Below are 16,789 nucleotides of genomic sequence, written 5' to 3'. Positions count from 1 at the left end.
CCCCTATACACATGTGCACACACAATTAATGGAATGTATGCATCTATGCAGATTATGCTCCGTCATTCTTATGGTGTTTCAAATAGATTCATGAGTGAATCACTCATCATTAATAGCTCTGTTGGATCTGTTGATTCACTCATAGATTGTCCATTGTACTCAGCTGGTTGAGGGACCCAGATACAACACAGCAAATCAAATAGCCATTTACATTCAGCCTTCGGGTTACAGTACTGTAGAGGTTTATAGTGCTGCCTTTAATTTGTCACATATGCAATGAATCCTGGGGATGTAGAATAGAAAGAACAGGTGAATGAGAAAGAGAAGGCAGGTTCAGGGGTAGTAGTGGCATATTTATGCAAATGAATGCAAGTGAGGGTTGGGTCAGATGTCTCTTCTCTCCCAAGTCCTCAAGTGTCCAGTCCTCACTTTTGGAAAAGTAGGCAACCCTGGGGAGGAATAAAGGACCTATGGGCCCATGCTCCGGATCTTTTAAGTACCTAGCAATGCCCTTGGGTAACAAACAACCTAGCAGGCTGATACAGTAAAAGTCGCGAGAGAGCGGGCTAGCGCCCGCTCTCCTGTGCATGCAATTCAGTATTTTTGACAGGAATGGCGGCTGTCAGCGAGTTTGACAGCCGACGCTCAATTTTGCCGGCGTCGGTTCTCAAACCCGCTGAGAGCCATAGGTTCGGAAACCGGACGCCGGCAAAATTGAGCATCTGGTTTTCAACCCGCAAGCAGTGGGGCTGATTTTGAATTTTATTTTAAATTTATTTTGAATTATTTTTTACTTTTGGGACCTCCGACTTAATATCGCCATGATATTAAGTCGGAGGGTGTACAGAAAAGCACCCTTTTCTGTACACTTTCCTGGTGCCGGCAGAAATTAATGCCTACCTTTGGGTAGGCGCTAATTTCTGAAAGTAAAATGTGCTGGAGCGCACTGTACTGTATCGGCCTGACAGTGTCCAAGAATGGTGTTCAAATGTACTTAGTCTGAAACTAAGAATCCAAGCCAGTACTGAGAAATACAAAAATAGGATCAGAAAAATCATAATCAAAGGGGGGAGGAGTCAAGATGGCAGCTTAACCGGAGTGCTGGATGCCTCATTAGAAAGTTTTCCTAAACTTGTTACCTTTAAAATTTTGAATGCCTCCGAAAAGGAAGGGAAGAGTAAGAGTTTATCCCTCGAGCTCTATTCCACCCCCGGGGCAGAAAACAATCTTCCAGTGCAACGGAGCGACATTGCATGGAGGGACAGGCGTTTCAGCTGTCGAGGAGGGCAGAGGAGAACCCCCCTCTACTTCGGAGTTCTCGCCGATTCCCATGGGTGAAAGACTGTTGCTGGAAACGCGGGGAAACATGTCGCCATGCCTGCCCTGAATCACAAAGTTAGACCTCAGGATACGGAGGTTGAGGGACCAGCGTCAAGCGATTCACCCTTGTTTAGCCCGTTGGAAGCCAGCGAAGAAGCTGGCGGAGGGCTGGGAGTGGAGGGCCTGAATGTGGACGGAGAGAGGCCTCTTCCTAGATCCCAGTTGAGCCAAGACTTGTCAGCTTTGGTTCAGAAACCAGTGGTAGTCACCCTGGACTCCTTATGGGATCTTACATCCTCTATGATAAAACTGTTTTCTGAATGTTTAAAGAAAATAAATGGGATAACTCAACAAATGGAAATTATTTCAAAGAATAATGAAGTACATCAACAAGAAACTCTGGGAAAGTTTAAGGCTATGGAAACAGAATTACATCATGTGAAGGAAATTCAATCGGTTATTATTCAAGCTTGTGGAGCTATGAAGAGAAGAGTGGACCTTATTGAGAATGCGTTAAGACACTTAAATTTGCGAGTTATACATTTTCCAAGAGTGGTGGGAGAAATTCCATGAGTTACCCTCAGAAGATATTTCTTTGAAGTTCTTGATTTCACAAATGAATCTGCTCCCCCACTGGATAAGGTATATTTTCTGCCTACTCGCTTAAATTTGCAATCTCAACTTATTTCTGTTGATATGGGAAATCTAACAGCGATGTTAGAACCTTCAGCTTATGAAATATCCGAGAGAGCCACTTTATTGATATCCTTGTACACCGAAAAAGATCTAAGTATGGTAATGAAAGGTTACTTCAAAAAATCCAACATCATGTTTCTGGGTCATAAAATCAGGATGTTTCCTGACCTAAGGCCTGGATTCTCTAAGGTTGCAGACCTTAGAGAATCCGGCGATAACGGGGGCCCAAAGCGGGGGGCGGTCCAGCGATAGCCGGCAGGGATCGCACCTCTGCGGTGCGATCGCTGCCGGCTTTCGCGCCGAATAACTACACCATAAAAGGTGTAGTAATTTGGTGCGAAAACTGGCGGCGATAAGGAATCTTACCTTTCGCCGCCAGCGATGTGTCCGCAGCATCGGCCCCCGGTGCCACCCCGACTCCACCCCGAGCTAGCTATCACACACGAAAAGGGACTTTTCGCGGGCCACAGCGTTAGAGAATGACCCCCTAAATCTACACAGGAAAGAAGAAAAGGTTTTCTGGCCTTACGGCAAGAGACTCTAGCTATAGGTGCAACCTTTTTTCTAAGGTTCCCATCCAGTTGCATAGTTACATACAACAGAGATAATTATGGTTTTTTTCATCCAGAACAACAAGAGTTTTGTAGATTCAGAGAGTACTACTGTCTAGTAGCTAAATCCAGGTTAATTCATCCTATGTTAGCTTAAGCTAACTTGCATATTCTAAGTCATTTCTTAGCTATTTTTTTTTATAATTACCTCTGATCTCCTCATGTATGTATCCTCTCCCCCATTTTGTGGTCTAATGAGTAAAGTCGTATGATGTTTCTAAGAAAGATGGTTATTGCCTGGATCTTTTTTTTCCTGTCTAGATAGATACCGTGTTTCTCTAACAAAGTGGGTGCTTTGTGTAGAATTGTAGTTTGCTGTTGTAGGTATGGGTGGAAAACAGAGGTGCAAAGTGAGGTTTTGTTTTTTTTTTACCGGTAGTGCCTTATATCCCTCCTCATGACCTCCGATCAGGGGGCTACTGTTTCCCGCTCCTCTCTGCACCCTGTCTCCTCTGTGGCTAATTCCAGACTCTGCGCCAACTCAGGAAGGCATTGCCTGGAATGGCCTTCCTGAGTTGGTGCCCCTTGCTCTATCACAGGCCATGTTCAAGAGCCACTTAAAGCCCTTGGATTTAATGTCCATCCTGATCTGGACATTAAATAGGTAATTACTAGTAATTATTTGTCTTGTCTGTGCGTCTCGACTAGATTGTAAGCGCTCTCTTTTATGTATCTGTACAGCGCTGCGTTAATGAGCGGTGGTAAAGAACAGAAACCCCCGCTCTTTACTTGTGGTAGAAAAACATTCACACACGACTAGCTGCCAGTACTGACTGGTCACTCAGTGGCTACCGTTTGCCTCTCCACGTCTCTCAGGAACGATCCCTGTGAGGTTGATTTTTAAGAGACGGTCTGGGCCATTAGGGCTAAATCTTCAGAGACTAGCACTGCAGTCGTAGGATTTAAGTGGGCTCCACGCAACTAACCTGGAGACAGTCAGGGCGAGACATCTAAAACACCCCCGGTTACTGGACTGGATGCCTAAATGGGGGGCCCAGTTAGACTTGTGAATGCCCAGTGCAGTGAAGAGCTGGCAATTTAGATAGGTCCCGTTTTGAAAATAAGCTGATAGCGTCAAATTGTAGAGCCACACCTCTAACTCTCCCAAGCTTTGGCATCCAGATGCTTAAAATATATCCTGAACTCTGACCTTTGGGTTTTTCTTTTTCACCCTAAGTGATCTGAGGAGTTAAAATATAAAACCCGGTCATATTTGCTAGGCTTGTATGTTTGACTGTTACAAAAGCAGTCAAAGCTGGCTGTGCACATAATTAATAATGAACAAACTGGACTTGACTAATCAAAGGCTTTTCTCAAACGTACAGTAAGGCTTTGATCAAAGTTGTGACGTACAGTATTAACATGTTCCTAGACAGTCTCACTCAAACCAGACCAGACACGAAGAAAGGCAAAGAAAAGGCGGACCCTCAGACTGGAGATCTGGGCCTGCTAGTCTTGGGCACGATTCTGTCACGTTTCTGTCACTGAAGCAGGCGTGCCGCAGCAGATGCTCCAAGGAACCCCCAAGCTTTGATAGATGCAGGGCCTGCTAGTCTTGGGCACGATTCTGTCACGTTTCTGTCACTGAAGCAGGCGTGCCGCAGCAGATGCTCCAAGGAACCCCCAAGCTTTGATAGATGCAGGGCCTGCTAGTCTTGGGCACGATTCTGTCACGTTTCTGTCACTGAAGCAGGCGTGCCGCAGCAGATGCTCCAAGGAACCCCCAAGCTTTGATAGATGCAGGGCCTGCTAGTCTTGGGCACGATTCTGTCACGTTTCTGTCACTGAAGCAGGCGTGCCGCAGCAGATGCTCCAAGGAACCCCCAAGCTTTGATAGATGCAGGGCCTGCCACATGGACTCTTGAAGGCTCAGCATGGCAGCGAAATATAAAAGGGCGGTGCAGGGAATTTTGGAGGCTATGCCACTAGGAGTTAAAAGCAGCAGCCCTGCTGAGCCACACCTGCTTAGTCAGGCTTCTGGTGAAATGCTTGGAAGAGGAGGGGGTCACCCACCACTGATAAGTCTGATATATTGAAAGGCAGCTCTTCCACGATGGACTTCACTTTCAAAAACCACCCAGTATCGTTGTATGAATTATCAGAGCTCCTTCCCGTTCCTCCTCATCCCAAGGGTCCCACCTCTCCGGTGTCGTCAAGGTTATTCATTTGATTTACATACGCGTTGTTTTCCAAATTATGCGTGTGGCCCTTTTAATTGTAAACCGCTGCGCGCCGTCTTGTGAGCGTGCAGGATAGAAATGTTTTAAAGTTAAAAAAAAAATAGACATATAGGGCTAGATTTTAGTAACTACGCGCGGGTGTAGATTCGTGCGTGCAACCTGGCGCGCACAAATCTACGCCCGATTTTATAACATGCGCGCGCAGCCTCGCGCGTTATAAAATCCTGGGTCGGTGCACGCAAGGGGGTGTACACCTTGCACACGCCAAGCCCTAGGGGAGCCCCGACTGTTTGTCTCATGTTGCTCTGTGAAAGCTGTTATGACTCGTGTGCTTATCCTGCCTCTGTGTAAGGTAGAAGTACATATGAACAACTAATATTAATGATTACTCTGCTCCAAGCACTGACAGGGGGAATGTGAGAAATTATTTTAGGGAGCTATTTAGCTTACATGAAGAATTTTGTACTGCGATGGAAATTAGTGAAGCAGAGAAACACTAATATTACTAGTATAATTATTTGATATAAGGCCTATATGTTCTGAGAATAAATATTCCATTTTTCTTAGCCTGCTTGTAACAAAAAACAAGTCATGAGATCAGATACATTAAAGATCAGTTACTCAAGAGGCTAACTGTGCAGGTATCAGAGGAAAATAGAACAGCAGTAACTTAGCCACACCTAAATGTTTGCTGATTTAATAATAGCCCAGAGAAGAAACTAGTGCAAAGATCAGAAGAATTAACTTAAAAAGAGCAACATGAGACAAGCAGTTTGAAATCAGAGCAAGAACAGCTCCGAAGTGCCTGATGAACGGATGCTGGCTTCCCAGTGCTGTATTTCTGTATTGCCAAAGATATGTAGGACTTACATTGGAAACTGTAAGGGGAAGTATTTTTGTGAGTATTCTTTAAGAACTCTAAACTTGTATGCTTTTATTGCTTATTCCGAGACTTATAAGTAAACTTCTATACTTGTGAATAAGTGTGTTGTGTATTCTGTGACACATAACCTACCACTCAGTCCACCTTTTACGCCCCTTGATCATCTAGTGGTCCAACTGACTCCTCACGGGATTTTTACCTTGAAATGTACCTGAAAATGTTTTTATTATGAGCTTATGCTTTCACGGCAAAGCTTCTTTTCAAATTCTTTGCCTTCATTATCAGTGCTTTGCATCTGACTTGCCCGTGCTTATGATATCTCCTGTTTCCTTTATTCGGATCCCTTTTCCATTTCCTGAAAGAAGTTCTTTTAGCGATTATGGCCTCTCTTACCTCACCTTTTAACCATGTCGCTAGTCATTTCACCTTCCTTCCACCTTTTCTAATGCATGGAATAAATCTTATCCAGCTAACGTACTTAACCGGATATCTTTGAATATCTACCCCTTTGGAAGCAAGCAGGAGGAGCCATGGGGAAAAGAGAACTGAGCATGCTCAAGGGGAAAAGAGAACTGAGCATGCTCAGTTTAGCAAACTCCTACTATTTAACTTTCCCTTGCTAAGTAACGTGTTTACATTATTTAGCCAATGCACAGAACTGGCGTTTCCACACTATTAAGGACTTTTTTTTACTATGCGAATACTCATTAAGCAGCATTGTAATGTGCATGTTAAATTATTTTGTGAGGGCACGGCACACTAAACTTTTTTTTATTGTGAGTTTTATAGCATAGGCCTCTTAGTCTGAAAACAAACAAGCTTTATTAAGAACGGTTTGATGCTACTGAAGGTGCTGGGAATTTGGGGTGTTTGACATTACCCATGCGCCATTTCGATGAACTTTGGAGGTAAAATACAGCCATCAAACTGGATAAGTCACCCTTAGCTTCTCCATTACCTCTGCATTTTTTAAGGGGCAGGCTTGTGGACTAAGATGATAGTAAAGAGTTTGGGGAGTCAAGTGACACTTGTGCACACAACAGAGGCAACATGAAGGAAGATAATTGTCATTACTGGCTAGAAGACCAGCCAGGAGACATTTCTTAGCCCATGGTAATCAAGGGAACCTGTCGTGCCCAGGCGTGCCATCTGGGGAGGGAGATATAGGAAGGAGGGTAATCTGGGGATTTAAAAAAAAAAACGACAAGAGGGTCTTTGGTGTTTCACGTTGTCCTCAAAATTTATGAAGAGAATCTATCCAACAACAGGGCCAGCGCCACCCACTGTGCAAGCCATGCACTTGCACAGGGTGGTGGCCTGGAAGGGGTGGCGGCCTGAGGACTGTTTCCCTAATCGCCATGTGATGAAGATGAAGAGCTGCAGGGCCACCCGGCGAAGGAGGAGCCCTAGGGCCATGTGGTGGCTCACAATCCACTGCACAGCAAAGGTAAGAGTTACAGAGCCACCAGCCACACGGTGGTTTCCAACGTGCCACACGGTAAAGATGAGGAGCTGTAGGGCCACGTGACCAGGAGCTGCAGCCTGCAGGACCATGGGGTTCCCAGGTGACCAGAAGACACAGAAGAAGTGGAGGGCTGGGGCTGCTGGGAAAGGCCTTGGTGTATGCATGTGTGTGTGTCTGAGTATGTATGTGTGTGTGTGTGTGACGAGCAGAAGCACAGTGTGTGTGGGTGTCTGAGCATGTGTGTGAGGGAGCACTGAGACAGATGCAAGCTCTAGGGATGATGTTCTAGGCAACCAGAAGGAAAGAAAGCCATGAGGCAGTTCCCAACCTGCAGCAGAAGTGGAGGGCCAGAGGCTGCTGGGAGAGGCCTTGACGTAAGCATTTGTGTGTCTGAGCATGTGTGGGTGAGGGTCTCTGAGCAGAAGCGGAGTGGGTGTGGGTGTCTGAGCATGTGCGTGTGAGCGGAGGCATGTGTGTGTGTGTGTGTGTGTGTGTGTGTGTGAGAGAGAGTGAGAGAGAGAGCACTGAGACAGATGTGAGCTCTAGGGATGATGGAATAAGAGGTCTAAATAATAGTAACTTCTTTTTGAGCAGTAAATCCTTCAGTTTATATCAGGAAAGACAGAGTGTTCTCTAAGTGTGTGTCTGAGCATGTATATGTGAGAAAGAGAGGGATCTTGTATGAGTGTGCGTGTGTGTGTATAAGAGGGAACATGTGTGTGAACATGTATATGTAGGAAGGAGCACATGTGAGAATGTGTGTGAGAGAGAGGAAATGTGCATGTGTATTTAAGAGGGAGCATGTGTGCGTATGTATGTGTGTGTGCATAGATATATATATCTAAGAGAGAGGAGAAAGTTTATATATATCCTTCTCTCACTAATCCACTATACTCTCAGAGTGACTGGAAATCAAAAGGTTCCAGGTATGGAGCGTGGGAATTATTTTATCCTCATTAGTTTTAACTTTTGGATGCTGTTTTGAAATATTTTATTGGTGTTTGAGAAATTTCAAACAAATTGTTTATGAGTTTTTAATTATTGGATCTTCCATTCACCAGCTGTTTTGAAACATTTTTATTAGTATGTTTACACTATTTGGATTCATATTAGATTTCTTGATTTTATTGTTTAACGTCTGAGGATTGGTGGTGGTTTCTGTTTTTCCAGGTTGCACTGCATACAGAGACTCTGGCTTGTTGCGGTTTTCCTATTCAGTTTTTGCCTGCATGTTTCCATTTGTATGTTACGGTCTTTTTAGTCTGAGGGTCTGCATGTGTGACCAAGGAGAGGTATTTTGCTAGCATGTAGGAATCTATAGCAGCTTGGTTTCTTAATAGGAGGTGTATCAATGCTCTAGGGCCTGGTGCAATATTTGCAGTGCTGCCTTTCCATAGGTAGGGGTTGTTATTTTTTTAAGTTCTGGCAGTTAGTGCTGTTTTGGTGTGGTAGGTGTATTATATTTCAATTATAATTTAAAACCAAAAAAATCACACCACAATGTTCCTCAGTATAAGAAATTGAGAAAAAAGACAAAAAAATGAAAACATATTAATGAATGAATAAATTAAATAAAAGTACACCAGAAGGTCATACGACTTGTCTGGTTTTTCAAAGTTGTTCCCATGAAGGTCCTACATAAATAGCTAATTTAACGGAAAAGATATTATACTGAGGAACATTGTTTTTGGTTTTTGTACAGTTACCTCAGATTGCTGAGTTTATTGGGGCTCTTTTTGGATTTTTTATTATAACTTACTCATGGCTTTCTGAGGGTCAAGCCCACACCTAACACACATTACAGTAGCCCTAATGCCATATGGCTTCCAAGTCTCTTTTTTATAGGGTTTTTCTGGTTGGCACCAAAGAAATGCATGCAAATACATGTTATATTTTTTTTACCTCAGAAGACTGTACCTTTAATATTCTTTTTCGTGTAAAACCTGAATAATGAATGCATAATTATTAGCTGTGTACATGGAGAGAGCAGGAGGTGGGGTGCAAGGGTATAAGATTTGCTTAGGGCCCCTCATACTCTCGCACCAGCAATGGGTTCCAGGGGAGGGGGTGAAGACCCGAGAGTAGAGGGTGACAGTTTTTAAAGTTTAGGTTGCTGGAAGGAGCTGAGCTTTTTTTTTTTTGGCAGGTAGGAGACAGAGATTGAATGAAGTGTGTGTGTGTGTGTGTGTGTGTGTGCATGTGTGTGTGTGTGAGTGTGGGAGTGTGTGTGTGAGTGTATGTGTGAGTGTGTGTGTGTATATATGTGTGTGTGTGTGTGTGTGTGCGTGCGTGCACGCGCAGGGCAGCAAAAACAGCGAGCACCGGCCAAGTATGAAAAACACAAGTTTTTTGTTGTTTTTTTTTTTTGCTTGATGCCTCCTCATGAAATATACATGCCACCCCTTGTTAATTTAAAGTCACTGAAAGATTCTTATGCTATTGATTGGAAAGTAATCAATCCAAGTACTATCACGTGTTGAATAGCAACTTCTTCCTCGGCCCATTCCATGTTCTAGCCTTGATTCCTAGACCCTTAACGTTCAGTGGCTCAGAAATGCTCTCATTGCACTTTACCACCCTCTGCACACCTGCAGGAATATTTCTCTTTTGCTAACGCTCATCTTCAATGAAATAACGTTGGCCTTAGGGCTGTGTCAACGTCCCTGCCGGTAGTTTTGGCTCTGCCTCATCAGTGAAGGGAGAGAGTTAAAAAAAAAAACCTAACTGAGAAAAAGCAATAATTACCCAAGTGTGGCGGGGACAGTAATTTTCCCCCTACCTTCAGGGAACTGACATTTACATTCCAGCTGAAACATAAGTCTGCACTTACGCCTGCAGCCAGGAGCAGGTACCCATGCATCACCAGGCTTCTCAGAGCACAAAATGGCCTGCCAGAGTGACCCAGGATGAATCACAACCATTTCTGCTCTTCTTCTTTTGAGAAATGTCCTCTTTCCTTTCCGCTCAGCCCTTCTTCCTCTGCCCCATCTCCAGCAACTGCTACCCAGCCTATCCATGCTGATTAATCCATCGTGACACCCCCTGGCGCAGCCACCCCCAAGGCAAGGGAAATACAGACATTTCGAGGAGTGTCCCTAATCCTAGTGTTATTTCAAAAGGTAAGTAACCGTTCTTTATTTACCAGGGATGTGCACAGCAAAAAAATTGCATTTCGTTTTTTTTATGTCATTTCGTTTTTTTATGTCATTTCGTTTGGGTGGGTTTTTTTTTTTGTTTCTTTTTTTTTCAAAAAAATTGTGTGCATTATTTTCTGAAACCAAAAAGAACACTCCAGGGATGTCCCACCCACTCCCCCGCCAACCCCAAAAAGTAATTATTTTGTAAAATAAACCTCCGGTCACAGGCCCTGCCGCTACCCCTTGTTCTTATACCACCCACCTGGGAAGCAGCATCCCCACGGCCCACCCTCCTGATGCCCCTGGACTCAGTAAATTCTCCCTGGAGATCTAGTGGAGGCCCAGGAGCGACCCCTCCTTTCCAGAACCTAGCGGTTGCCATTTTTCAAAATGGCATCAGCCATCCTTTGCCCCATCATGAAACAGGAGATACCCAATGGCACTGGTAGCCCCCATCACATGACAGAGGCAAAGGGCAGCCAGCGGCGGCTGCTGGGTCCAGGAGTGGACGGGTCACGCCTGGGCCCCTATAACACCATTAGGAAGAATTTGGTGAGTCCAGGGGGGTCGAGGAGTTGGGCTAGAGTGGACCCTGGAGGTCCGACTCCCATGAAGATATTTTTTAACAAAGCGGAAGGGCTGGGGAGTGGGGGGGGCAGAGCCTGTGAGCGGGGTTTATTGTACAAATACTACTTTTTTGGAGGAAATGGCCGCATCCAGGAGCCGTGGTGGGGAAGTTTCCGTAGATCCCGGGCTGCACTGTTTGTTTTGGGTACCTGAACGCACTATTTGCAAGTAGCGTGCGTAAAAAGCAATGGGAGAAAAAAAAAACACACTTTCAGGGTTTTTTCCTATCGTTTCATCTCATTTCAAAAACAAAAGTAACGACTTGGACAAGGTCGTTGAGATTGTCTATATTGTTTTAAACGAATGCACATCCCTAATTCCCTGTTCCATCCCACTAATAATCTTGTAGACCTATAGGGGCAGATTTTAAAAAAATACGCACATGTACTTTTGTTCGCGCAACCGGCGCGAACAAAAGTACTCCGGATTTTAAAAGATACGCGCGTAGCCATGCATATCTATTAAAATACGGGGGGGGGGGGGGGCGCGCGCAAGCCTGCGCAAAATCAGCAGCCTGCGCGCGCCTGCCGCTGGCAGGAATAACTTGCGCATGCCGGCTGGCCAGGCCCCTACACAGGCCGCTGTGTCGGGGCACTCGGCCACGCCCCCGGACCGCAGACACGCCCCCCCCCCCGGACGTGCCCCCGGACCGCCCATTTTAGCAAACCCCGGGACTTGCGCGCGCCGGCGGCCTATGCAAAATAGGCGCGCCAGCGTAGGGCTTTTAAAATCTACCCCATATTGTATCCCATCTCAGTCATCACCTGTTTAGCTTTTCTTCATAAGGGAGCTGTTCCATCCCTTTAACCATATTTGTTGCTCTTCTCTCTACCTCTTCTAATTCCGCTACATAGCTTTTAAAATCAAAAAGTTTGCTCTTAAGTTCCAATTCCACCCCTCACCCCTCCCTCCAAAACACCTGGTGCCAGTTCTCTTAAACTTATGCATGTAACCGGGCTACACGCACACTTTTACATGCTCCGAGCCCTGGCCGTTTGCGTACATAAAACCATGATTTGTGCGCATTGAAATGCTTTAAAAATTAGGCCCGTAAATTCCGGCCAGCCCAAAAGAATGCTTTTGATTGACATGAACTGCTGACTACTTTGGCACCAACATAAATTTGCTTGCACGCAATGACATTCTCACTGACCTGTTTTTCTCCGCTGGACTTCCTGTAGCTCAGAAGCAGCTCCACGGCGCCCACCACCTCCTTGCGGATTGCATACAGGAGGGCGTCGCCCACGTACACGCTGTGGCTGAGCAGCAGCTCCATGATCTCCAGGTTTTCGTTCTCTATGGCTATGAGAAGAGCACTGCGCCCCAGGGGATCCATGCAGTTGATGTTGATGTTGTAGTAGATCTCGGCCTCCTGCAAGGCGTGCTTCACGCTGGCATAGTCGCCCTTCTCCACGGCGGTCAGGTAGGCCTTCTCCTCCAGCGAGAGCTCCGCCTCCGCCCTCACGATCTGCAACGGGATCCGATCTCTGTACGGCGAGTAGCTAACCTTTTTGTAATATAGCTGGGCCATGGTTCATAGTGGCATTACAACCTATGGAGGGGAGAGAAGACGTAAATTCAGCACACAAAGAACAGAAACCCATAAGATACTAGAGCTGATCGTCTCTCCTTGACCTGAGCTCTTTATTCCCCATTACTAATGGTTCAAGCCAATAATGCAGCCTCTTCCATTTTGTGCCTAAGAGGCGATCCTTCTGTTAATGAGGCCTGAACTGTTATATCTTTGCTTGTCATCTGCTCATGAAGTTGGAGAAAAACCTGAAGGAAACATGTATCTACTATCACATCATCTCTCGTTCCAGATTCACAAAAGGAAAAACTCTTAAGGACGTTTTCTTTTAGCAACTGAAATTTACCCCATGAAGACATAAAACAATAGATTACAGTTGCTGTGAAGATCCTGACATAAAATAATAGCTCATACAGCTGTAACTACATCAGAAATGTCACTTAAAAAAAAAAAAGGATTGGTTAAAGAAATACAGTTCCTGTGGAACAAACCAACCGTTTATTTGTGCAACAAGTTTATTCAGTAAAGCAAATTTTCACTGTCCTCATTCCAGCCTCCCATTCGTTTTTCTGTTTGGAAGCTGCTTCTGACCGGTGTGCGAGGATGACTTGAGCGATATCTTGTGGGCTGGAGCAGGAACCATGCTAACTCCAGCCTTTTCTTATGCAATTTCAACCTTTAGTACTAAGTCACAGTAGAGTGCCTATGTTTGCAGGGCACTCACAACTCACACTTCCCAGAGAGGGTCAAGAGCTCCTCATCCCAGCTGGGCTCTGCCTCTTAACCTCCCCAGCAGGGTCCCACCCGCAGAGCTCGCTCCCGCGCCTAGCTCCTGTGTGGACTATATCTCCCTTGTGTCACACGGACACACGCACTCCCCCCCCCCCCCCCCATCCCGATCCCCTTCTTGGTAAGAAAACCGTTCCTACCCTGACTCCAATCCTGAAAGCCTTTGTAAGTGTGGCGCATAATATATGAGGCCTTCTCAGTCAATCAAAAAGAAGGTTCCTTGCAATTAGTCAGGTTTTCACTCGGAGCAGTGCTGGTTCTTAGGCCAAGCTCCCTCCTTGCATTTCACAAGTGAAAGTGCAACCAACAGTCAAGTCTAAAATAAATGCAGAACATTGGAAAATGAGAACAGGAATCAAGGGAATCACAAGGCAGATGTAATATTCCATCCAACACAGGACTTCTGCACTGCACTGACTGTTTAAGGGCCTTGTCGGCCGTAGACTGTCTTGCAGAACTCTCATTGGTGATTTATGGTTATCGATAGTTTGATTTCCAGGAGCATTACTCATTCAGGAAAACCCCCAATAGGCCATGACATGCCTGGCTATAGTGCTGCTGACCCCGGAGCACATCCCTGCTTCCTTGGGAAATGCAGAAGAGAAAGAAAAACCCGGAGGCAAAGAAAGGATGAAATTACGACAAACCAAGAATGGGCTGGAGCAGTGGTTTAATTAAAGCCGACACCACTTCCATTGACCATGAGAGCAACGACTGAGCGGAAAGGAGTAAAATCAGAACTAAGACAAAGGAAAAATAAGGAATCGTACAAGGATAAAATGTGGCATCTGATGCCGCACAAGTCATGAAATGTCTTCAGCACCTTTCCTGCCCTGGCAGCTTGACTGAGGTCATCAGTGGGACACATGGGGAATGAGTCATCGTGCACTTGTGTCTTCTGTGCTGAGATCTATTTTTTTAGGGTCGGGTAAAGGGCAGGTACAATGCTGACCTCCATGTCAACTATTGTCTTGATGGAGTAACAGCGCTTGGTTTTATCTCGTCATACTGAGGATAAATAAACCAGCTGCTAAGAAATGAAAAAACAAAATTCATATTTAAAATTAGGAACAGAAAGCAAACCAGTTCTAGTTGGTATTCAGTCTGAGCCCCTAATAGAACCAGGGAGGAAAAGATGGAAAGATTGGTTATAGAAAGTCAGATCAAGACGTGGCCTGGAAACAAGTCTGGTAACACGGAGTTGTTCTCAACTCCAGTTGGAGCCCCAGATTCTCCCGGCCTGGTTATTTTTGGTCAGGTTTGGTTGCAGGTAGTTCACAGGTTTGCACTTGCCCAAAGAATCCAGAACTGCACGTGCAGTACAGTAAAGTTCAATTCTTTAAAAAAAACCAACACAAAAATCACTTTGGCATGTGTCATCCTTTGCCATGAATGTTGCTGAATAGATTCACAAATCTAACTATGTATTTGTTCCACTAGTGTTATAGCCACTAACGTGTCTACCAGGAGGCATGTGTGGGAATATAGACACAGGAGAGACAAACCCGTGGCACTATAATGTTTATTATGTAACCCCCGGCTGTCATGGTAGAACCTGGATAACTGTTCCAGAAGCCACATCTCATACCTCTACTTGGATAGACACTGTAGTTATTCTCTCAATTAACCTTTTCCAAGGTTTCCTGCGTGGGGAGTGTTCCTTTCAAGGCCTTCACATTGCTCTTTACTTTCCCCATAAATTAGTCACTTGTACACAGCACTGATGATCTCAGTATTATAGAATAATGAAGTCACTACTCGATAAGACACAGGAGAGTTAACTGGCGGTTTCCACTTTTTCTCTTCTACTGAGAAGGTGCAGATAATGATTTAAAGTCTTTACAGCTGAGTGCTTCATTTTACAAGATGAAACCAATGCTTTTAGTAGGTTTGTGACTTCTTACAGTCTTTCTTAAGGTCAGACGTTAATTCAATTTAAGTAGTTCATTTAATTTCTTGATTTTTTCCTTCCCATTGGATCTTAGGGTAAGCAGGGTACTTCCCTCCCAATGTAGATGAAGTATCAAAGAGTACTTTTTAAAAGTTCTTTATCTCCTACCTCCTTCTGTAGTATATAGGGCGATCCCTTTTTCTGCCTCTTCAATGGATATTCATGGGCCGTGGATGTGGTCCATCTCCTCTCCTTCTCTCCTTTCTTCTTCCTCATTCTCTCAGGATTCTTGTGATCTCAAATTTCTCTGATAGGAAGGAAACCTCCTCCTTTGGATTAGAAGAAAAACTCGAAATAGCTTAGTTGAGGCCAAAAGGATTTGGCACTCCAAAACAAAAAGTGGAATGAGAGGGTGGAAAGAAACTCTCATCCAAACCACAAGTCTCCAGGGAGCTTAAGACATAGAAACGTGAGAGCACAGCACAGGATATGCTGCCTCCTTGAAAGTAAAAAGGATCCAGAGGAGCAAAATGGTGACCTCTTTAGAAAAAACCTGGGGACACCACCATTTCCAGCTGCCACAAGTGGAAACTGCAAACCCAATAAGCTACCAACCTGCTACCCCCATACCAAATCTATACTCCAGTCCAAGCATTAGTAGGGTATGAACAAAATCCCTACACCTATAACCCTGGTATATAAACAAAGCACAAAAGCTATAAAAGATATGGGAGGAGACAACAACAAAATCAATCAGCTCAAAAAAAAGTGAAACAGGTGTCTAAAAAGCAAAACAAATCAAGGGAAAGAAAGTGGAAAGCGATGACTACAAATGCTCATAGTTTGGGCAACAAAATCCCAGACCTGCAGGCCCTAATGGTGGAGGCAGACTTGGACAATGTTGCTGTCACGGAGACGTGGTTCACAGAGTCTCATGATTGGGATGCAGCCATCCCGGAATATAACTTGTTAAGGAAGGACAGAGAAGACAGGAAAGGGGAAGGAGTAGCTCTTTATGTCAAAAACAATATCCAAGCAATTGAGCTGCAAGGAATGAGGGGTAGAGAAAAAGCATTATGGGCCGTCCTAAAAAAAGATGATGGTGCATCCTTTTTTACTGGCGTGGTTTACAGGCCTCCGACTCAATCGGAAGAACTTGACAGAGATCTGGTCGAAGACATCCATAAGGTAGGAAAGAAGGGAGAAGTGTTGATTGTTGGAGATTTTAATCTGCCGGACGTAGACTGGAGAATCCCTTCTGTGGAATCTAACAGTAGTAGAGAGATAGTGGATGCCCTGCAAGGGGCTCTGTTCAAACAAAAGGTAATAGAACCCATGAGGAAAAATGCAATATTTGACTTGGTGCTCACTAACGGGGAAAATATCTCTAATGTCCAGGTGGGAGCCCACCTCAGCACTAGTGATCATCAAATGGTATGGTTTGATATCGCAAATAGGATGCAAAGAAGTCACACGAAGACCTGGATTTTCAATTTAAAAAATACGGACTTTGTCAAAATGAGGACATACCTGGATATAGAATTAGAAGACTGGGAGAAAATGGGTGAGGTGGAACAACAGTGGGCCAAACTAAAAAGAGCAATTACAAAAGGCAACAAATCTATATGTTAGAAGAGTAAACAAAAGTAAGAGAAATAA

The 16,789-nt window shown here is 44.7% G+C and overlaps 1 protein-coding gene across 1 annotated transcript in view; it reads right to left on the bottom strand.

Moving 5' to 3' along the window:
• Positions 1 to 16,789, bottom strand: part of TRPC5 (transient receptor potential cation channel subfamily C member 5) — a 185,363-nt gene that overhangs the window by 136,738 nt on the left and 31,836 nt on the right. The window contains exon 2 of the mRNA XM_029585808.1: positions 12,073 to 12,471. Coding sequence (XP_029441668.1) covers positions 12,073 to 12,450 — 378 coding nt within the window. The 5' untranslated portion in view covers positions 12,451 to 12,471. The remainder of the gene's footprint in view (positions 1 to 12,072; positions 12,472 to 16,789) is intronic.

The sequence above is a fragment of the Rhinatrema bivittatum genome, unplaced genomic scaffold (assembly GCF_901001135.1).
Source record: "Rhinatrema bivittatum unplaced genomic scaffold, aRhiBiv1.1, whole genome shotgun sequence".
In the NCBI taxonomy this organism is placed as follows: Eukaryota; Metazoa; Chordata; class Amphibia; order Gymnophiona; family Rhinatrematidae; genus Rhinatrema; species Rhinatrema bivittatum.
Note: the sequence above shows the minus strand (reverse complement) of the source record. Positions and strands in the feature narration are given on the sequence as shown.